Source organism: Pezoporus occidentalis, unplaced genomic scaffold, assembly GCF_034315485.1.
Source record: "Pezoporus occidentalis ecotype Australia unplaced genomic scaffold, CSIRO_AGI_Poc_V1 ctg179, whole genome shotgun sequence".
Lineage (NCBI taxonomy): Eukaryota > Metazoa > Chordata > Aves > Psittaciformes > Psittacidae > Pezoporus > Pezoporus occidentalis.
Window position 1 is genome coordinate 533,735 of NW_026913629.1, and position 23,435 is coordinate 557,169.

A 23,435-nucleotide genomic window follows, 5' to 3' on the forward strand; every position below is an offset into this window, starting at 1 on the left:
CTAGGCTGCAGATTCAATCCTGGATCAACCAGATGATTTGCTCTGTCCTCTTTTTAGTCTATGAATACACCAAGGAAGAAAGATCAGAGCCAAAACGCTTCCCGCAACAGGAAGGTTGTCAAAGGCCTTTCAGTGTTGTACAGCTCAATGGTTCTAGTTCCGTCTTGACCTTTTCACAGTGTGGGACAGCATTTCTGCATGGGCCAGACTTGTGTGGGAGTCACTCAATCTTAGCTTTATGCAAAGCCTTTTCCTTGGGGCCACCATTGCTGTGAGCTGTCATAGGCTGAGAAACAGGACAAGGCAGCAGGGAATAACTGGATGTTTCTTTTCTACAAGGCATCAGAGCCCTGTCTCAATCCCAGCAGAGTCCTCTGAGGTGCAAATCTCTTCAGAGGTAAAGACTGAAGAGCAGGTTGTAGCACAAAAGCCCAGCTGAGGGGCACCTCACCTCCTATGAAAAATCACCATCACATGAAGGGAATATATTCTGCCAAGAATCTCCCAAAAGTGAATAAGGATACTGGGGATGAAGTGTTCCAGAGATCAGCCTCCAACTTTGTTTATGGGTAGCAATCAGGCTGTGCTTGTTTATCACCTCTGTACCTGCCATGAGGTTATTCTTTGACCAGACCTTCTACAGGGTTTCTAAAAGGGCGAAAAACGAAAGCAGATGATGAAAAGGGAAGGACAACACCTCTGAAAGCCATTTGCAACTCCTAGCACCCTAGGAGTCTTTAGCCACAGTTACCAGCCCTAGAAAAGCTCCAAGAATGAAGTGGTGAGGCTGCTCTGCAGGTACAGAGGCTCTAAGAGAAGACATCAAGAACCTTAAGGGATGCATGCAGACGTGCAGTCCTAGACAGCAAGGGCTGGGACTGGCAGCAGTGAAGGCAGCAGGAACAACCCTCCTCATTTTTACTTGGCTGTGATGCCAAAAAAGATGAGAAAAAATAGGCACAGTAGAAACCAGATCACATCCACCGACCTGAGGACAAAACTGGAGACTTCATCTGCCCAAGTGGCACTGGGTTGGGAGCACAGGGAAAAGCCCTCTCACCCTAAGCTGCCACCCTCATTACAGCACATGAGCGTCCTCTCTGAGTCCCCTGTAGCCCTTTTCATCAGTGCCCCGAGATAACACCAGTGAAGGTGGTTTTGGGGATGAGCAAAACAAGCTACAAACTGCAGGGAGATGAGTGCTGGGTGAGCAGCTCCCTACCCAGCTCTCTGCGTTCCTCTGCCAGCACAAGAGGTGCAGGCAAGATTTCTGCTCCCTCCCCTCCTTTTCCCCCTCTCTTTTCCCTTTTGGAGGGCTTGCTGGGAAGGGAAGGTTTGAAGGATTCCTCCTTCCCTTTCCCTCCTGGCTCAGCCACTCCAAAATAAACAGCCCCCAGCAAAGAACCACAGTGCTGCTTAATAAATTCACCCTGTAACGACAGAGATTTCATAGAAGAAGGGATTATTTCCAAGGATACGAAGATAATTACATGGGTAACTAGTAAGAGTTCAAGAGAACAGTTTGAATTTTCTTATCAGTTTCCCATAGCTTGGAGCAAGAAGAAAATAAAACGCTCTACTGTAATCAAATCCTGTTCTCTGAAGCCCTCTCTTGGCAAGCACACAATTTCTTCACCACTTAACCCAGAAATACTTAGAAGAAAATGATTGCATTTTGAAATGGAAACAAGTAAGACCCACAAGCACCACCTCAGCTGCTCGTGGGTTGTTCTCACCTGATGGGAACATGATGCCATGTGAAAAAATAGCCCTCTTCCCACTGAAAGACAAACTACCTCTTGCTGACTGCCTCTTACTACGTGGCCAGTACCAGTGGCACTGAGGTGCTCACAGGGGACTTACTTATTCCTGCACCTAAGGACACCATAAACAAAGATTTGTCCCATTAACTCAGCAAATGCCTGTCGTATTTCCTACATAAAACCTCTCCCTTGCTACGGCATCTAACTCCAGAAGCAGCTTTTTACCAGCAGGACAGTGGGGCCATACAGCTGTGCCCAGTGCTGACCAGTAAGGGGCTGTGGGAACACACAGCATGCACTTCTTCTGAGAAGGAGATTTTCAGCACCTTCTGAAGGGCTGTCAATGAAGCTATCATGGAAGTGCCAACTACATCCATGGCAGACCGTACGTATCTGCTCCTGACTTCTGAGATGCATCCTTGTGGCTTCACTTGCCTTCCTAGTTTTCCAAAAATAAACTTTTGGAGATTACTGTTTTTATCCTGGATGCATGCTTCTGAGCTACAATGAACCCTCTCCAGCTTCTGCTGTATCAGGTCTGTGCCTTCACAAGTATAATGCAGCTTTTGCTTACAACCACGTGTGTGCTTTTAGTAGTTCAGAGTCGAGCCGATACCACCATACCTAAAGAAAAGTGCAGGTTATAAATACACAAATTAATCAACTTGAGTCATGGCACTCTGGAAGTGTAGCTGTTTAGTATCAAGATTAAAATGATTAGGGTTAAGTTATACAAGATAATACCATTTATAGCAACCAACAGTTTGACCAGTGGTTAAAAAAGTAGGGGAAGAAGAAAAGGTGTTAAACTCCGAACCTTTGTATCAACTGGAACAACCTGTCACACACATTTCAAAAGCAGAAAACAGACATGCAGAAAGAAATAAAGGCATTAAATACCCTATTTAACAGGACCAGAGCCCACAAGGAGGCACACAACTCAAGAACTTGCAGCCTGGTAGGAAAGATATGATATGTACTGCAGGAGATGATGTAAATAAGTATAAATGGCCCCAAATCAACTTCAATTCACAATTAAAACATAGACATGAGCACACCAGGTAAAACAGCAGCACACAGGCAAGTGCACACATACACACACACAGACATGCTCTACCTGAATCCCAAAGTATTCAAGCTAGAGATTTATTCTACTAGTTTTTAAAAGATAATTCCTGATAAACTGATTACAACAACTGTTCCTCACCACATTTCAAACTCAAGGCTCTGTAAAGACTGAGCACATTTATAGGAACAACTTATCGTAAGGCACTAGAATTTATAGGAAGTATCTGTAAAAATAGAGAGACAAATACATGGGAAAATTCTTTTACACTTTCAGTTTTGACTCTAAAGCATTTCTAACCTCAGACAATGTCTTGAATCTCTTAAGATGAGCTAATATATGGTTATGGTGCTTAGAGCAATCCCCCTTGCAGTCTCAGACCCCAAATCCATCTGTTTCGTCTATGAAGGCAGGTGCCCACCTCCCACTGACTGCAGCAGGAACCGTCACACTTGAATTCCACTGGGAAAAGGATACAGTGTGGAAATGCAACACTTCAGCATTTAAGGTATTGAAAACATTTCCCTCCTCCTCCTGGAAACTGATACACAGAAAGCAAATTTTCCTCCCCTGGAGAAACACAAATCCCCACCAACCCCCCCTTCATCCCCTGCGCATCACCGAACCAGAACCACCAATGTAAATGTTTGCTGCTTGGGACTCAGGTCTCACCTTAATAAAGACAGCCCACGCGGAATTGTGTTTGTATAAAAGATATTTACTTCAATTATCACACCTAGGGTGCTAGTGAATAATAATAATAATACATCGTGTGAGTTTCATACAGTGATATTGCTTCTCCATATCATATAGGGACCGTTGTACAGTGCTGAGAACAAACATTATATGGCTAACCAAACAAAGACAGAAGAAACAATGCCATTCTGCTGACGGAGGGAGCGCTGCCCTGCTACTGCCAGCCATATAAACTCTTACTTTCTTTATGTTTAAACAAATACCAAGAAATAAAATGTTACAAAAGATGAGTCACAGCAACACAACGTGGGCTTCTCAAAGCTACTTGTACAAAAAAAAAAACAAAACCAACAAAAAAAACTTTTTTTTTTTTTTTTTCCTTTTTGGTCAATTGGGTCTTTGTGAGGATTTTTTTTTCTTTTTTTCCTTTTTTTTTTCCTCCTTTTTTCAACCTGTGATTTGTGACTATAACAAACGAGCTCTAAAAACACCTAAGACTTAGTGCGTTACAGGGAAAAAAAAAAGTAGAAAATACTGCTAAAAATGTAAGACACCACAAATACACTGGGGGGTGGGGGGGGAACTGAGCTTATTATTAAAAATAAAAAACCAAGGAAAAAAAAAGAAAAGGTTCTCAGGAAAAAGTACACCACTTTCTGTTTGAGTTCATCTTGTGCTGTGTTAGTAGTCGGGGCATTTCCAAGGACTGCCCATTCTCATGGCAAGTAGTTATTGCACAAATGCAAAGAGTTAATTTCTTTTTCATTAAAAAAAAGAAAAAACAGAACAAAATAATAAATGAAAAGGGACATAAGGGAAACAATTAGAAAGAAAAGAACATCCCCCTCCCTCCCCCCCCCCTCCACAGCCAGCCTCCATCTGCTTTGGAATTATCGTCCAGGTTCGTACAGCGACAATCTCGCAGCATTCCCAGCGAGTGCTGCTTTCCCAAAAGGAAGGGCAGAAAACGCTTTTCAACACAGAAATGCACAGAGGGTTCTGACAGGAACAACCTTTTTGTGTCGCAGAGGTTATCCAATGATTACCAGAGGGCTTTTGTTTTGTGTCTCTCTCTCTCTCTCTCTCCCTTTGACTCTCCCAGACTATGCCAGAAGGAAAGAACCTCGCGTGGGACATTCATCGGATGGTTTTTAGTGGGACCCCCTCGAAAGGCAAAGTGCAAATTCGCTTCCAGATCTTCAGAAGTGGTGATTGATGTGCCCTGCAACTAGCTCAGCACCGCCTGTCTTTGCCCACCGTAGGGTTGTACTGCGGGGCTGAGTGGGTCAGTGCTACCAGAGGCCCTTTGCATCATCCCTCGTGCAGACACACGCTCCCCCTGCCATGAGCAGGGGCAATTTTGAGCACAAGAGGTTTTAGTTTGGCTTAATGCAGCTCTTTCTCTTGCTCGCTTGCCAAGGGTGACCTAGCCAGGGAGAGCCTGTCTGAACGTGTTCTGACACTGCAACAAAACTAACCACCTCCTCCGTGACCGAGATCAATTCACAACATGTATTTCCAGAGTTCACACCAGGAAAAGCTGCTGCTGCACAAGGTGATTTTTGTCTTTTTTCCTTGACCAACTTTGAGTGAGAAGAAAATCAGCTCTGAATTCAGAAATTCAAACATATGCCAACAAAGATGAACATCACAGGAAACCAGTCTCTCATTTTAAATTAACACTCTCGAGTAAATCACTATGTACTTTGACAAAGGGGCACTGCATCTTCATGACATTCTCAGTAGAGGCTCTAGGAGGCTAAGGGTATTTTCTCTCTCTGTATATTTTACGTCTCTTCTCTCACAACTGAGGCTTCTTATTCTCAGTCCTAAATTATTTTAAAACTATTTAAATAATATTATTTATTAGGCATTTCGATAAAAATACTTTAAAAAAAGAAAATGATTGCTCTAGAAAACACAACAGGGGCACCATGATATGGATACTACGACGAGCCAACACCTCCCGCTCCATTGCTAGGACAGCCCAGACCTTCTCCAACGTCCATTTAGGGGATATGTATCCTCCTGTTGTGTTTGTATCAAACAAAAACAAACTTCAAAAAAACAACTGTTAAAATTAATCTCATAAATAGGACATATTAGATTGTTTTCCTAATTACAAACCACCTTTATATACTTCACCTTATGATGCTGTAGAGAGAGCAAGCTTGGAAAATAACATACAAGCGCTGGTAAGGGCTGAGGATGCCAGTGGGTGAAAGCCTGTTCTTAACAAAACCAAATGAAGACTGGAATGACTTTATAGTGCCTTGCCACCCAGAGACCACGAGGCTCTGGGCATGGAAATGAAGACAGGGTCTATCACTAACGGCACAAGAGGACACGGTCACAGTTAGCAATGGCTGAAGTCCACAAGTGTTTCCTGAATGCTGACAGACCGATGAGTACGCTGGGTGAGACTGAGCCTTACGAGCACACTGTGGGTGATGGTGGACTTTCTAACCCGAGACCCCACCGTGCTGCTGGAGCCAACCCAGACGGATATGTACTTTGTTCTTCCCCAGGAACCTGAATTCTCCTAAACTAGAGCTTGGGCTCGCCTGCATTTGGCAGCCGGGATACGAACCTCCAAACGCACAGCGAGAACTGCTATTGCACAAAGACTTCACACAGTGTTTGAAGTGCTCATAAGCAATGGGGCAACTCGTGTCGGGCCACTGAAACGCTCCTTGATGGGTGCTTGCTTCACCCCCCCCCCCAAATGAAAAGCGGCTGTGAAAGCTGCAATCTAGATCACTGTGCTTTAGATTATTCTCCACAAAGAGATTTGGAATTAAGGCACATAGCTTTCCAAGTAGAGAAAGTTTGTTAAATAGGAAATTTAGGTCAGTAGCAAAACCTAAAAAACTGAATGGGAAATGGGGTAACATACAGGTGTTTGGTGACTTGCCTACTGAATGAAAATAAAGGCATTTTGAGCTAAACCAAAATCTCTCCCACACAGGAAAAAAAGAACTGATCCATGATCTCCATCTCTCTAGAGAAGACGAGAAGGAAATGGAAGCCCGGATCAAGGAAAAAGAAAAGTACGATACAGATGTGGCCTTGCTTATTGCCCACACAAACCCATTACAAACTAGATGCTCAAGTACTTCCCATGTAGCCTGTACTAGCATCCAGAGGTAACTAGGTACTTTGGAAACACTTTTAAAGCTAGTAATAATTTACCCACATATAAATAATACATCAAAATAGCACTAAGGGTCTAATGTAAGCTAACAAAAGCTAGAGAAGTCTGACTGAAAGACCGATTGTAGGAAAGTTACTTGGAGATAAGATTGTACTTCAGAGCAAGTCAAGTGCCAAGTCTGATTTTGATTTCTCGTCTTGGAAACACAGATGTTCGCCTCCTGAGAGGAGCTGCATAACACAGATTTCTATTTCATTCCTAAGAATACTTGAATTTTCAGCTTAGGGAGAGCAAGAATGAACTGCTGCTTTAAGTCACTACTTGGCTTATTACTGATCAGCTGTTTTGGTGATTGTTTTAAATATGTCTTTACTGTTCAACTCCACATAGATAGGGGAGAGTGTATTTTACATGTACAAGTATCTAGCATATTGACTTCTTGGAGGGCGTATCGAAGCAAAACTTCCAGACCAGCTGTTACAGGATACTGCAGTCTGGCCCTTCCTTTCAAATGGCTTGGCTTTTGCACTTCTCAGACCCTTGGAATTATTTTGGTGTATTCTGAATGTGATCTTCCCCCTCCTCTTTAGCTAAAGCCACGTAGCTCACACAATCCAATCTCTCAGATGAAAATTCCCTCTTTACATCACGGAACTTATCTGACAAGTGGGAAAATGGCATCCTCTAGGAATCAAAATACATATTGGTTTTAAGCCCTCACTCACCTACACCCCAGATGATTTCATGAATTTGGCTGTAGCAATTCTACTGCACCATTAAGGGCAAGCACGCAAATACCACATATACAGAGGGGCTTTTCCATATTGGAATCCTGTACATATACATATTTAACAACTCCTATAAATGCATATTAATTACCCGCATAGACAGAAGAGGACAACGCAACTTAACGCCGCTATTCTTGTTGCCAATAGAGAGGTTGCGCTGTTACAGAACATTACCACAGAATTACACAGTAACCATGCAAAACCAGGTATGTCACCATAACAGCAGGAAATTCCTGGCATGACTCCATTTCCAAGGATCTTTGGATGAAGAGTGTACCATGGAGTACAAATAACCTCTAAACTTCAAACAAAACGTGAAAGACACGATCTCATGGGGGCTTCAGGCATCTAGTTTTGCTGCACCGTTTCTTGCACAGTTTCATTAGGGTGGAGAAATCAGTCAATCTCTGCATTTGGCTGTTTCAAAATGTAAGGAAACTGAAATGATACTATGAAACCAACGGTTATAAGACGTCTATAGAACTGTGGCAAAAATCTACTGAACTCACTGTGAGTAAAGCAAGCTTGAAAAATGGCCGCAATTGTCCTTCACAGAAGAGCTGGGCAAGGAAAAATACAATAATCTGATCAATTTCTTAAAAGGAGACATTTCCTTTTAATGCCAGAACATGCTTGGGAATAGCAGTGAAAATCAAAGCCAGGGAATCAGGCCTCCAACCAGCCCTTGCTGGTACCAGAGGATGCTGGTGAGGAGGCTCACTATTAAAGTTCAGCGAATGACCTTCTTCAACTGCAAAATAACCTTACAACTAATAAGTTATCTTACATATGCCACAGAACTTGGCTGGGGGGGGGGGGGGGGGGGGGGGGGGGGGGGAGTCATCCCTGAGGAGAGAGATGGCACCACTTACATACCTGCTTTTAAGGCTTTTTGAAACTTAAGTGCACAGGCCTAACGCTAACCTTCTCCAAAAGGATAAATTTCACCTTCAGAGCATAAAACTTTTAATCTTTGCATATTAATAGGGTAGGGCATAGTACATGACCTGGTCATGTAGGACAAACCAGTCCCTAGGCATAGCATAAAGGGCTTTTCTTGCTATAAAGTTCATTATTAACTCTATTTTGTACATGGCATAGTCAATATATCTCATAAAAGAGATGGGAAGGAAAGAACAAATTGGTGAAATAATGCTTCTAAATTTCAGAGCTCAGATACATACATGAAGGAGACAGGGGCTGCTACATCACTGTTCAAACAAAGAAGGTTAAGGTGAAGAGAAATTGAGACCTCTTGCTTTCCACGCCAGTGATTCTCCTTGCAAATAAAAAACATTCAGCAAGATTTTAAACTGCTGGGGAAAGAAGTGCTTGGTTTCTACAGAATTTTAAATTCCAGATTTATTTATTTTTTTAAGAAGTTGATTGTATATGCAACACGAAGGAAGAAAATCCTGATGCTCAAACAGTGGGGCAGCAGAAAGTGCCAGGGGAAAGCAGTAGGTCAACACAGGAGTGAACGGAGAACTGCTCTGCAGCCATTTTATCTGTGTGTTAAATGTAGGAGTACGAAGCTATAAGCAGCTTGTCTCATCAGGGCCAAAACTGCCACTCACTCATGGGAAAGATGTGATTTGGTTTTAGTGGATGCTAATATCCAGCCCCCACCTAAGATCCAACTTTTCCTCTCCACCTCGCATGTTTCTGATAGTCTTCTTCAAGAACTGCTCACAGCTCAGCCACACACAGTGGCTGTAAGACAGAGAATACGCGAGGATATGTACACTGGGGGAAGAAGAAAGAAGAGAGAAGTTAAGAAACCTGCTTGTTAGGAAGAGACACAAATGAAGCAAAAATAGTGCCCTCCATCTGCATGGTAAAAACGTCACCACTTTACTTCTGGCTGGCAACAAATGCCTGCCAAGTTTACTGATCTCTTTGCAACCTTGCTAAAGGCACCGGTCCAGATTACTTTGAGACTTCAGTTTAAATTCGAGTGCATTACTTTGTGTACTCTCTTAATTTATATATGGATATATGGTCAAAATGCTGGTTTTTTTTTTTCCCCTACCCTGCCCTGCTTTTGTCAGGAGCATTTTTATTTCATACGATTGTTAAGAATACCAGAAATTACTGATTTTAAGATGGAAAATGACTGACTGGTGCCGGCAGCTGTTCTAGTAGGGGACTGCAATCACTGTTAGCGGTTTCCATTATTTCCTGACATTATTTTGTCAGATTTCCTTCAATCCTATTTCCTATGAATTTATCAACTTTGGAGTCTGAATTACCACCAGAATGCCACACTTCTCTAACGTCCTATTTCTTCCATTAAAGCACTGAAAACCAGCAACTTTTAAGTAACTGGATCAGAGAATATTGCATAGAATTCCGTCATGTTCGTGAGCCCCTTTCTCTACACCGTTCCCTTATGAACAAGTTAAAAATAATGCAAAGATCTTTCACCTAATGAGAAAGGCACATAAACTGCTTTTTCTTTTTAGCCATAAGATAGATCTTTTCCTATCACAGCAAGGAGTTTATTACTGAAGGACTCACTAATGCATGATACAGGCAGAGTGCACTGGTATAGGTTCCTTTAAAGAGTGGCTCTGTTTATAGGCATTTTACACATGAATAAATAAAATTGTCAAATTCTATGTCATCAACAGCAATTGTAATTAAATGCATTTCTGCCATTACACGTGCAATTCTGTTGGCTGAAATTTGTATCCTTAAAAATGGAAGCATATTGACCATCCCATTGTACGACCCCTCTGCCAAGGGATACTCTTCCCTTGCTTTTAGTAAACATAGTACTACACTTTCTTTTGTTCCCTAACCATCCAGAGAGAAAAAAATTGACAATATTAACTGCAGTATAAAGGTATTTCTGTTAAAATAGCCTGGGCCCTTCATCCACAGCTGAGTAAGAGCATAGAACTCGAAACGGAAAGAGAAAATAAAATTGCTTCCAGAGAACATCAGGAAAAACCAGACTCTGGCATTGCTGATCTTCTGAAAACTGCCTGTGCTTTTATCCATCAGGAAAAGAAATGTTGTAGGGAGGGCTCTGCTGCCATGCTCTGTGCCCTACAAAACGCTTGCCCCGTGAGGTGAGCCCCACATCACACGCGCCTGGAACACCTTATTTCCCGTGTAAGCAGTGAAAGAAGAGGGTAAAAAGCCACCGTGCTACTCTTTGGCATTCCTTCTCCTCCAACTTTTTATCCTTTTAATTAAAACACAAAATTATTCTAATACACATTTTCCTAAAAGCATTACTTCAAATGCTGCACTTGATGAGAAATACAGGTAAAACCTTTCAGTGTTCAGTCTCTAAACTGGGGAGGTCTCTGCCCGTTTGGAAAGCCAGTGGTACCTCACCTCCAACAAGAGAATCTCAGCAGTAGTTCAAGCTAATCCATTTTACTTCCCACTGAAACAGAAAAGCAGCTGTGACCTTGGCTAAAAGCCGGGAACAAACAGCTGGGAACATCACTTCAACCCTATGAGCTTGAATGGAGGGTGCTTGTCTGCCCCTGCCCTTAAATAAGGTGGTCACCAAGGAACCCAAAATGACCCCCCGCAGGATGGGCCAGGTCACCCCAATAGCATCTCAGCAGGCTAATCCACATTCAACGCAGATCATTAAATATGAAACAACAAAAGGAGCTAAGCCATTAATAAAGTGCCAAAAATATAGGAAATACTGACAGCATTTTATTTGATTAATTTTGTAATAGAGACCAATGACAACCCTTGGCAGGATGGAGTGACTTCTGACTTATGAATGCTGTCTTTATCCAGCAAAATTACATGACTCAAATGTAATAATGGAGCTTAGAATTAACAGTTAGTGTTATAAAAGAAAGAGTTCCTCTAGGGCAAGCTACAGATATGCTTTTTAAAAATCATTACAGCATTAAAAACTGGGCAGACGCTAAAGAATCCTACAGAATTAGTGGAAACCTGAAAAGCAAAACAAAAATAAACAGAAAAAATCCAGAAGATCTAAGTTTCAAGGCACTTACGTATTGCTTATTAAGAAGAGAGATTGACCTTAAGTGCTGCATTTGCGTTCAACCTACGAATACAGTTCTGCCGTCGTATAATGCAGCAAGAGCTCTCAGTAAGCATCATGGAATGCAATCATATAGACACAGGCACAAGAACAGTTTGGGGAATATTAATTTAAAGAACAAAAATAAATCTTCAAACAGAAAAAAACCCTATGGAGAAAGCAGAGAGTCACCACTTGACTGCATCAAGCACCTGGATCTCAAATCAGCAGACAAGGACAGTAGAAACAGACTGGCAAGCGTATTGCCTATAAAAAAAACCCAACCTGAACCAAACAACAACAACAACAACGAGAAATTACAAAGAACTTAAGAAAATATTTGTGTCTTCCAGTGAGAAGTTCTGCTTCTTGCCTGGAGACACATCTTGTTATGACTTGTATTAAGGTATGTGTATTTTTACCAGGACGTGCATTTATCGATGGAGCTGTGCTTTGTAAGTCAAACCAGGACACTGTACACATACAGAGAGGTAACATTTTGCTTCACCATGTTATTTCCCTCGCTGGCTGTTCCCGCGGACTAACTGCACTCCGGATCAGAAGCCGTAACCGCTTCCAGCACGTGCTGTCACATACTGGGGTCTGTTATTACAAATCGCCTCCTCAGCTCATCACACAAAGGGGCAGTTGCTCTCTCTGTTTCTCAATTTTAGGTTTGCATCACAAGTCCCCAGTTACCCAAGGAGGTATCCTGAAACAGCTAGCAGTAAAAATAGGAAATAAATCCCTGCCTTTCAGCCTCCTAGAGCCTTCTTTCCTTAATCATGAAAAGGACTGATTTTAGTGTACTGATTCTTAATTTGTGAAAACTTGCGCTAAGTGCTGCTGTTGCATGTTAAGAGACTGTAAATGAAATACGTAAGTTCTAAAACATCATGCAAGAAATGTGGTTTCACATCTTACAGTCAAAAATCCTACTTATGAATTAATACAAGCACACTGAGGTGTAATATTGGGAACATACCTTTAAAGTCGGAACTCCTCTCCCCATCCCTCCCTCCCCCAAAATCAGAAAAGTAATATTAATTAAAATTAAGAAGTAATGAATGCACCATTAAAGTGTCATCAAAAAGATGCTGACCTAAGACAAAAGTTCAATGATACACAATACGGTCAAAAAGTCTTCAATCAATAATATACAGTATGACAACTACATCTTGTAAATTATACCCAATACTGCCGGCAGTCTATCCCTCTAAAGAATATTTGCCCCCTTTCATCCCTTCCTAACAATCAGATAATAAAATACAGCACCTATAAATAAGCAAAAAAAAAAAAAAATTATATATATATATATATATTTATATATATATATATTCCGAAATCATCTATTGTTAGTTTTAAAGATATGGCAATAAAGGAGTCTAAATTAGCAAACTTGTAGAAGCCATAACTGATAAAACAGCTTATTGAAAAAAGGTGGCAGTAATGCACTCTATGTGTGCACAAGTACGTAAGAAAATACACAGACGTATAAAATTGCACGCACACACTCACGCACACACATCCTTCCACACACCTCTATGCTCACGCATATACATATAGACAACAGGAGGAGTTAGAGACAAGTTAGAATTTGATTTGTACTTTGATCAGCCCTAACCTGTGCATAAGATAATGGAAAAAAGGCTGTGTTTCTGCAGGGCAGAATGGTCTAGACTGGGACTCGAGAGCACAAAGGTTTTGGTTTGGAGTTTGGGCTGTTTCCATCCCGGTAAGAGCCCGTCTGGTCATTGCCATGTACTCTTTATCCACGCAAAAATAAGCTTCCCACAACTAAAACGTATTTAAAATCAGTGCTTGTGGTGGGAAGAGAGTCAGTAAATGGCCACCAACAGCAGGAAAAGGTCTCTATCTGAGGCAGCTCCAGTCCCCTCTTAGTGGTGTGTGTGACAGCAATCGTACAGGTGAACTATGTTTTAATCGATTCCAGGTAAGCTGAATGTTTCGGGATAGGGGATACGTCCCGAAGGAGCAGGCTGAAATGTTACTGGCCAACGTTTTTTGAGCGCTCTGTCTTTACGGAAAGGAAATCCTGTACACTACGAACCAAGTGAAATGATCAAGTACATGCTGTTTCTAAGTTGTCTCCTAAACCTCCTAGATATGAGGTCTGATCAGCGTGCTCTGTGGTTAGAGGTTAAAAAGCAGATTATAAAATACCTAGATTCAGATTTTATTTTTTTTGTCCTGATTTGGCCTAAAATGGAGTGTATTAAACAAATTCTGGTCTGCAAAAGACCAGAATCAGTTAAAGCTATGAAACAATGTGCACTACGTGTCAATATTCTATTTCACTTACAAGAAAACACTAAGTCAGCTACCACAAATTAAGATATTTTCCTGATGTGACTTTTTGACTTTTTCTGGGTTTTTTTGTTAAAAAATAGGTGGAGTAAATGTGTTTTTTTTTTCTTATTTTCTTTTTTTAATTCAAAGTTTCAAACAAGATTTTCTTTTCCTTTTTCTTGAAAATACGTAGGAATCCAAACTAGTGTGTTTAGAGTCGCTTGACTGTGCAATCTCTTAGTGGCAACTGAACAGCTACAAAAAACTTTTTTATTTTTTCTTTTTTTTTTTTTCTGCAAAATCTCCCCTTTTTCTTTTTTTTCTTTTTTCCTGGTTTAAGAAGATAATAGTGTATTATCGCTCTGGCGCCATTAGATGGCAGATAAAAAGCCCCCTTTTAATATGTGGGTTTGATTTTTTCTTTCGTCTTTTTTTTACTGTTTTTTCTTTTTTCTCTCTCTTTTTTTTTAAAGCCCACACCAAAGAGGAGGGCACAAGGCAAAGCTGTATGAGTTATTCCAGAAACTGTGGAAATCACTTTAGGGCAATAATAAAAACACTTCAGGGTACAAAAAAGCTTGACTACACATTTCAGTTTTCTTCCTCGAAAACAACAAACATAAATTGGGCTTAACGCTCCTTTTTTTGTTTTCTATATGCACCTTGGCCTATGGCGTTTTTGCCCTGTGGCCCGCAGGGCGGTTAAGTGCGCAACACAATAAAACCAGTAGAGGTCCAGTTTCACTTCCCAGCTCTCCAGAGTTGGGCAAGGTTTAATCTCAAAACTCCCACTCGACCGCCTCTTCCCGACTCGCGGCTTTCTCCAAGCGGTGGATGATGTTGTTCAAGTTTGCCGCTTTCTTTTTCCTCAAGGAGCTGTCTCGCGTGTTCCTGGAGCTCGCCGCCTCCGAGAAGCCGAACAAGCTCTGAAGAGAGTTGGCTTTCTGCGAGCCTGCGGCCGGCGTCGAGCTCGTACTTGGCACACTGGAGATTTTCTCTGAACTTTCTTTTGACTTGTAGGAGCTCTCCCCTGTAAGGACTGAGGTGGAGGCAGCTGAGGTAGAGGCATCCCCTTCCGTGGCAGAGTTTGGCAGTGTCTCCAGAGCTTCTCCCGGGCGCTGCGATGCCGGCGGAGAGCTCTGGCGCGGTGCTCTGAGCCTGCCCTCGTCGTCGGTGTCCTCCAGGCTCTCCGCCTGGAACGGCTCCGCTTTCTCCGAAGACCTGGCGCCTTGCAGTGCCTCTTCCCCCGCTTCGAAAGCCGACTCCGCTGGCCCTCCCTGAGACTTTGTGGTTGCATTGCTGTACTCATCCGCCTCCGGGCCACTGGGCTTTCCTTCAGGCGGGCCTTCTGCGTCCACGCCGTCGCAGCTGTCTCCCTCGGAGCTGTGAGCGGCCCTGCTGCTTCTGGCGGAAGGAGAGTCGCTCGACCCAGCCTGGCTCTGGCTCCCAGCTTGGATCTCCTCGATGAACAGCTCCCGGCGGATGCGAGACCTAGGAGACAGTGGAGAGGGGTGGTCAGTGGGCTGGGGGTCACCACCACTGAAATGTCCAGGCACCGTTTTGTCTAGGCTACAGGCACTAAGGTGGAAGCACTCACAGCCTAAACCCAAAGGACTGACTTAAAAGGCATTTGGGAGAGTGTGAAATACTATTAAGATGCTTTGAAGTTCATTTTCACTGGCCACGTCTGCTGTGAAGGACACTGGGTCCTCCATGGCATGGAGCCAGGCTCTACTCAGTGGCAAACGATGACAGGACAAGGGGTAATGGGTGCAAACTGGAACACAAGAGGTTCCACTTAAACTTGAGAAGAAACTTCTTCTCAGTGAGGGTGACGGAACACTGGAACAGGCTGCCCAGGGAGGTTGTGGAGTCTCCTTCCCTGGAGACATTCAAAACCCGCCTGGGCACATTCCTGTGTAACATTATCTAGGTGTTCCTGCTCCGGCAGGGGGATTGGACTAGATGATCTTTCGAGGTCCCTTCCAATCTCTAGCATACTGTGATACTGTGATTGCTTGAAGCGTGCGGTAATACCCCAAACACACTACCTCTGCCATTTAACTTGGTTCTCTCTCACTTCTTTCTCTGTTTAGAAGCTCCCACTATGCACACAAGTACAGAATAGTTTATGAAATAATCTCAGGGTCATGGCTAACTCTTCTTCTGTACTGCTCTGTCAGTGGGAGAGGTTATGACCACTGTTCAGGTCCCAGTTTGCAACCAAGAGAGAGCCTCAATGACTTCGGGTCAGGGACCAGAGTACAGACACAGGGAGAGTTCAGCAAAACTTTATGTTTCAGAGTGAAAATAACACTGTTTCAGCCAGGAAGAACTGCTAAGGGTCTCGCAAATCACAAGTGAAATGCTGTCCCAGTGCTGATGCCTGTATGAATTTTTCATTTTCCCTAAATGTGCTATGGAAGACAGCACACAATGGAGAAAAATTAGGATAAATGCAGAACACCATCTGAATACTGCTTTTGAAGCTAATGGTATTATTGACTTACTTGAAATGCAACAGAGTATTTCAGCAGTACTTGCTGACTCTACACTTTTGAAGGATTTACAGGGTCTGTAATTTTCCCTAGGAGAGTATTATTCACCTAACAGAGGACCACAGGTGCTAACATTAATTTTCTATTACCATTAATTGCATGCATCCTGCAACACTGATTATCAGGCTCTATTTATGCCTATAATCGCCCTACATGGACATTGATCCAGAACACACTGCTTCTGTAACATTCCCCCAACTCAGGAGAGGAAATGGTAAGAGCTTTGTGCCTGCATGGCATTTTAAATACCTCGGTTCCAGCAAGATACTGAATGATGACATGCTCAAGGGGTACCTGACCACAGCCCCACAGAATACAGGCTTGATGCCTGTGGCAATCCTAGAATTCACACCCAAGGTATTGCTTCTGGAGTCAAGTCTGGCTCCTCATTAACATAGGAATTAACTCCCTAAGGTAATGAAGATCTGGTAACAGCAGCTAGGAAACTCCAGAGAGCATTCCTCTCAGTGGAAGGTGCTGGCCTCAACATAACACATCCTGTTGGCATTCATCAGTGTAGCTCAAAATATCAGAGATCTCTTGGGGTTCATGTTGAAGTTCCCTGTACAAGCCTTCACACCACATCTAAACAAGCACAATGTTAACTACAGTTCATTGAAAAATATGGCCAGAGTAAGAGCAATGAAGTTAAGATCCAAGAATGTCTGACTTAATTCCTGATGTTTCTGTAGCATCACCTCTGTGACCTCCCTGAGTTTATGTGCCAGTTTCCACTTGTGAAGTGGGACAGAAATCTCCACCTCTTACTCTTCTGTACCATTTTTAAGACAACAGAGCCTCAAACTCCAATGCGTCCTGTATGTGCTTCACTACTACAAAGTAAAGTATACTTATTTTTATGTTCTGAGAGCTATGTGATTGGCATGGGTGCAAAGCCATAGACTGGAAGAAGCTTGCAGACATGTCAAAATCCTTTATAGCTATTTATATTCTGAAGTTAATGATTTCTTTGGCCACTGAGGGTGTAGGGGTTTTCTTAAGTTCATTTTGCTGCATAAAATAAATGCTAGTGTCGACTTTCCAGCTGGTCAATATAAAGGCAGCTTCTACTTCAGCAATCACCTTTGGAAAGTGAGGTTTGGGCTGAATCCCAAAGGAAAACCACTGCTGCAACAGGATTCCCCAAGAACCAGGAAGACAAACTTCTCCAGATTTGTACCCTGCCTTATCTGAAGTTATTTTAAAGAAACAGATGCTCTGAGATGTGGAACTGCTGATGTATGAAGACTCTTCAGTTTGGAAAAGAAACGGCTGAGAATGAGTATAAAAGAGATAAATAAAGTTAAATGTGGCCTGGAGAAGATGAAGAAGGGAAGGAGTACCCATTCCTTACAGTACATGAGCTGCAGAACAGTCAGACCCTGCTCCCTTAGCAGAACATGTAACTGTACCTCTTTTGCAGTGTCCTGCAAATGATTTAAGAGTACTTCATGCATGAAAACTAAGAAAATTGTTACACAGGGGAAAAGAACAGGCACATGTTGATTTTCCAGTGGTGGCAACTGCTCAGAGCACCCAGGGATCCAAACAGGCTTGAAATCTCTCTTTACAGACCTGGAAACTTAGCAGCACATCTGGGAACAGGTCCAGACCCCTCAGTGCTGTGAGGCTGGTGCTACCCACCAGCTTACAGCACCTTGTTTATACATTTTTTATTCTGCATACAACTGTCAGCACCTAGTCTACGTTCATGTATAGCTTGGTGTGGCTAAACATGCTGATCAATCATGACTTGTCACTCTTTCTCGCAGCACGCCTAAGCAGGAGATCTCATGATAATGAGGAAGATGACACATGCCACCAGTGCTCCCGCACTCGTCTGCCTAAGTGAGAACAGCACATTTTGCTGTCAGGCCGAAGGGAACATATTTTCATAGGCATCCCTCCAACTTGTGTATAATTGCCTAGAAGTGGGAATCGGAAGAGAGGCCTGCATGTGGAGGACTCCGAGCAGTGAAAGAGGCTGCATCTGTAGTGCATTCAAGTCAGTGAAATTCAGTGTAAATATGATTATTTGTTGGTTCTAATTTCTTAATTTTGTGTTGTTTATGATAAATATTATTTAACTATTGTGCATAGTGTTTCTGAGCTATCTTATTAACCCAGGCTGCTCCTGCTTCAGTGACTTCTCTGTTTAAAGCTGAGAAGGGACAAAGTGGAAAACACCCTTTAAATGTTAGCAGTTTCCTAAAACAATCTGGACTAATTGGGAACACTACTGGCTCCGAGGGAAGGAGCAGAGTAGCACTGAATCTGGTATCTTCACTCTGCCTGTTCAATAGTCATTAGCACCAATTTCTTGGAGAAAAATGCTGCACGAATTAAGATTCCCAATCCTAAACACAGGTGATAATATGTTTATTCAAATCCTTGTAATCCTTATGTGCCTTTCTAATGCTTCTTTTTATCGATGTCTCTGGGCCAAAACCTGCTTCAATCGTTCAAATGTGGTGAAGACTCCTTCTAATATAAGCAAGGAACTAAACAGACCATCTTATTTCATTTCAGCAGGACTCAATGATTTAATCATAACTAAATCATTTTATCATAAATAAATCTGCACCCACGTCTTGACTTCAGGGTTATCAGTTCTCTGTCCTTCACGGCTGTGTGGAGCTTCCCAGAAATACAGCAAATATTGTGCCTATTTTCACAGCTCTGGGACTCAAGATCTAAAAGAAAATCCTGGTTTTGCTCTTATGTGGGAAAATATGAAGGAGCATCTGGTGCCATCCAGTAAAGGACACTTCCAAGCACCCCGCACCAACTGACCCAGGCACAACACACCCACCAAACACCTATATGTGTGTATATACATGCAAGTGTATGTCTGTGTGAGTGTGCATATGCAAGTGAGAAACGCCAGTCTTGCTTACTGCAGTGGGATTTATAAATATGCAATAGTGGACATCTCTAAATCCACGCCCACCCCAAAAGCAAGACTTTCTGTTGAAAAGCATTACTTACATCAATATATGAATATTGCTGCTCCTCAGGGATAACTTAAAATTAGTCTGGAGCATCACTGTTAGTTAGAACCTCTCTGCTATTGAAACTGTTCATCTTGTATGACTGCTCAGTGCTAGCAGAAACAGCACAGCAGCACCCTGCCCAAGCGAACAGAATAAATCCTTTAGGAATAAGGCTCCTGGGAGATCTCCTACCTGTAATTGTGGAACCAGTTGATCACGGTGCTGGTTTTCAAGTTGAGCTGTGTAGCAAGTTCCTCAATGGTTTTTGGTGATGGGTATGGCTTTTGCTGGTAGGCTCGTTTCAGAGCTTCTTTCTCTTCTGGTGCCAGCACCACCCGGGGCTTCTTGAGCTGGTGCTGTGGCTGAGGGCTGGCGCCCTGGCTGTAGTCTATCCCAGCTGAGGAGGACTCACAGGACTGGCTGTCACTAACAGAGCTGTGTCGCCGCTTCATGTAGGCTGAAAAGAGAAGCACATTGGATGAGCCCCAGCTGAATACAAATGCAAAATCAATGAATGCACGAGTGGTGGAATAAACGTGAACATGACACGTTGTGGATGCATGGATGGGCTGTTTGGAGACAGCAGAAAGGAAGGGGCATCGTCAGAGGCGAGAGGAAAGCAAATGTGGGGAGGATATAAGAGGCAGAAAAAGAAGAAAGGGGACAAAAAGATGATGAATTCACTAGAAGCCTGCCAGAGTTTTCTGCTTTTTCAACGTGGGACATAAATAACAGGGTTCAGGTAACAGCACTTATTTCAGATGCACTCATTTGAGTGGCGAACGTCCGCACAAATGCCTGATTAGGACAGCTGCACTTAACTTGTTTGGTTGTTAAACCCTGCGGGTGTATGCGGAGGTTTCTCTAACACTTAAGCTCTCAAGAGAGACTGTGGGAGCTGAAGACAGCCTCAGCTCCGGCTCCAACACACGATGGCGCCCGGCGCCCAGAGATCCCAGCGCTGGGCTGAATAACCCGGCAGGCGTTTGCTGCCTTTTCCTACAGATCTCCGCTATAGCGGTGACAGGTTATGAAAGAAAAGCAGCCCACAGCATCCTCCCCCCTTACACAAGCTCATTCAAAATGAACGTATTTAAGAAAGCTCTTGCTGCACTGATGGTGCTCAGTGAGGCTGGTGGCAGAAGCCTGTGATACCACCGGTGACTGCTCCTGGATGGGGACAGAATTATCCTGGCAAATTCTGCAGGGAAAGAGTCTCAGCAAAGGCTGTCACTGACTTGATTGATTTTCACTGGGCAAAGAGAGGTGGGATTTCCTGCACCTGGCAGTATTGTGCGCAAGCACTGCTAATGAGGGGGCTGAAACCAGCAAACATAGATGAGTCTTGTCAATAAAACCTTTAATGTTCTGATAAATACCTTCTAGATATTTAAGAGTTGAGGTATTCAAGAGCTGCAATTTGATAACCTTGGCTATTAAATTCCAGATTACACCAGCCTGACATCAATCCAGCAGGCACTAAATCTCCAGGAGCTCCCATGAGAGCCAGGCACCAATGCAGGGCATGTTGCACTGGTCAGCAACCAAATTCTTCAAGAAATAAATGTCTCTCTCCCCACAGCTCTGCCTTTAGGCTGAGGGTGCACAAAGAATGAAAATTCAATGCAATCCAATAAACTGCCTGTTCAAAGCCCTTCTCACCCGAGTCAACTTCTTCTGGCAGAGCTCCTGACGGACTGGCCAGGTTTTGTGTCTCCAGTGGGTTCACCATCCTGTCCTTTATATGGTAGTTATGTCCAGTGGGACCATTTTACACTGTGTCTTACTATCACTGAAGTGAATTTTGAACACATTCTGTAACCTTTGGGGGTATCTGCATGACTCTCATTTTGGTTTTCGTGAATATGACAGATTACCTGTGGATTGCCTGCTGTGTAAGATCACTGATATGGAACAGAACGTGTGTTGCTCATGATCCATCACTCTGCCACGACACAGTCCTGCATGCATTTGAAATAACCGTAAAAAGCAAAACTGTGTTTTGGCGTTTATTTAAGTTGTTCCAACTGGATGCAGAACTGCAAAGTAACCTCAAGTAAATGCATTATTTCAGTGGGACCTGTTCGCCTTATTTTTGCAGCCTTCAAGGAACTGTTACAACCTTCAACCATGGAATTAATCACTCCAGCAATAAAACCTCACATTTATATAAGGTCCTTCATCTCAAAGCCTCCTAGGTGTTACTTCAAACTTGTATGGACATACAAACTACACACAAGGTTTCCTTGTCTCCTTTAATAGCACAACCAAGAGGTCTGAAAACCAGCATGTATCACTTCAGCAACGTGCAGCAGCTTAAAGGAGGCCATGAGACAAACCAGAACCTTGCATGGAAGATGTAAAAGGTGTTTAGGCTATCTCTAACTGGAGCTTCTGGAATTCAGTCAGGCGACTGAGTTAACACGAGACACCCATGCATCAGGATGCTCTGAATCTCTGCTTTCTCTGCTCTCCAAAGGATGGCATTTTTGGCAGGTCAGAGCTCCCATCTTTAGACTGCTGAGGTCAGCACGGAGCAGTGATACCTTGGGAAAGATATCATGCCCTAACGCCCACCTCTGCTTTTGTAACCTCACACTGGGATCACAAAAGGTGCAATGGCTGATTTGGGGGTCTCTCACATGAATGCAATAAATTATATAAATGCACGTATTTCCTTAACATAAAAATAGAGAGGAGGATGTCCCACTGTTCTGTCATAAGCAACTGTATTCCTGCAGGATTATATATTATCAGAACACAGGAGGCCAAAGGCACAATTGTGGCACTTCACATGCTGAACTAGCACCCAAGCTTTTGGCTTTAATGGTGGTCTCTGGAAACTTTAGATGACGTTTATAAAAGCTTTTCCTTTCTAATTCTTATTTTAAACATATGTGCTGCGTGTAGACAACATAAGGAGATCATTCAGCACATTTGCAGTGACAGCAAAGCTCAAACTGGAATCCAAGTCACAAACACACTTTATTTCTGGAGAAGTCTGATTTTTTGCCTGTGATCGGTCTCCCCTTCTCAGGAAACCTATGAAAAACCCCCATCCAGATGTAATTTGGTGAAGGCCTGGAGCTGGGTCTCAGCCCACCTTGTCAAGGCCAGCTCTATCCCCAGTTTTACTGCCTTTTTTTCCTGCTGCTGTTGCCAACCCAGCATCTCTGCATCCCTCTGGGAAGACTCCCCAGCATGCGCTCAGCTACAGAAGCAGCAGACGCTATTGCAGAACTCGTGGCTGCCCACCGAGGTAAAACAGAGCCCCTTTTAATATCATTTTTATCTTATGCTGTATTGAACAAGATTATTAAAAAGTGAAATAATGGGGAAATAAAGGGAATTAAATTTTCTCCTGACAGCAGGATTCAGTACTGTTCTGTGAGCAGTGTGATGTTACCAGCAGCACACACACCAGGAGGTTGTAAGGAGGAGGAATGAGCTCCTCCAAGGCTGGAAAGGTGGTGTAGGGTATCTCAGCCTAGTGAGCGTGAACCCTTGGCTTCCTCCAAAGAGGTTAGTTAATGTACACTGCACATTTTCAGAGCCTCTCAAAATGGACATTTACAGCACAAACTTCAGACTAGAGAACAGAAAAAGAGATCTATGCATCTCACCTTTATCATAATTATTAATTTACTCCCTTAATAAAGTGTGGCAGAGAAATAATTGATAATAATGTTTCACTGGTAGCAGCTACAGCTGCATTGTTCTTTAACCACCACTAGCTGAAGGGAAAGTTAAATTCTTAATGTGGCTCTAGAGCCATTCAAAAGGTTAAATCACAGGATCCTTATCTGCATGAAAGGATTCTGCAGAAAAGAGAGGCTTGAATTCACTTTAGACTGCTCTGCTATGAGGACAGCACTTACACAGTTCAGGAGCTCAGTACAGAGTCTCAATGATTTATTGCCTTATCTCTATTCAGGTGCCATCTCTAGAGTACATGTATTGCACAGGATTTGATAAGAATCCAGTTTAGAAAATAGTTTTGAAAGGATATTGTCAGTACTGCTTTTAAATTATTTGTATTTTATTTTCCTGCATTATGGGCAATATTCTCTTTGAGGCTACAAA

General features: G+C 42.8%; 1 protein-coding gene across 10 annotated transcripts in view; it reads right to left on the reverse strand.

Annotated features, from left to right (window-relative positions):
* Positions 1-23,435, reverse strand: part of CUX1 (cut like homeobox 1) — a 271,313-nt gene that overhangs the window by 15,766 nt on the left and 232,112 nt on the right. For 9 of the 10 annotated variants that reach the window (XM_062614919.1, XM_062614914.1, XM_062614916.1 and 6 more), the window contains 2 exons: positions 19,545-19,809; positions 11,116-15,292 (listed from right to left, as the gene is read on the reverse strand). The exons of the other annotated variant lie outside the window; for it this stretch is intronic. In XM_062614919.1, the coding sequence (XP_062470903.1) occupies positions 14,581-15,292; positions 19,545-19,809 (977 nt within the window). In that variant the 3' untranslated portion in view covers positions 11,116-14,580. Of the gene's footprint in view, positions 1-11,115; positions 15,293-19,544; positions 19,810-23,435 lie in introns of those variants that run through there. 10 annotated transcript variants of the gene reach the window in all.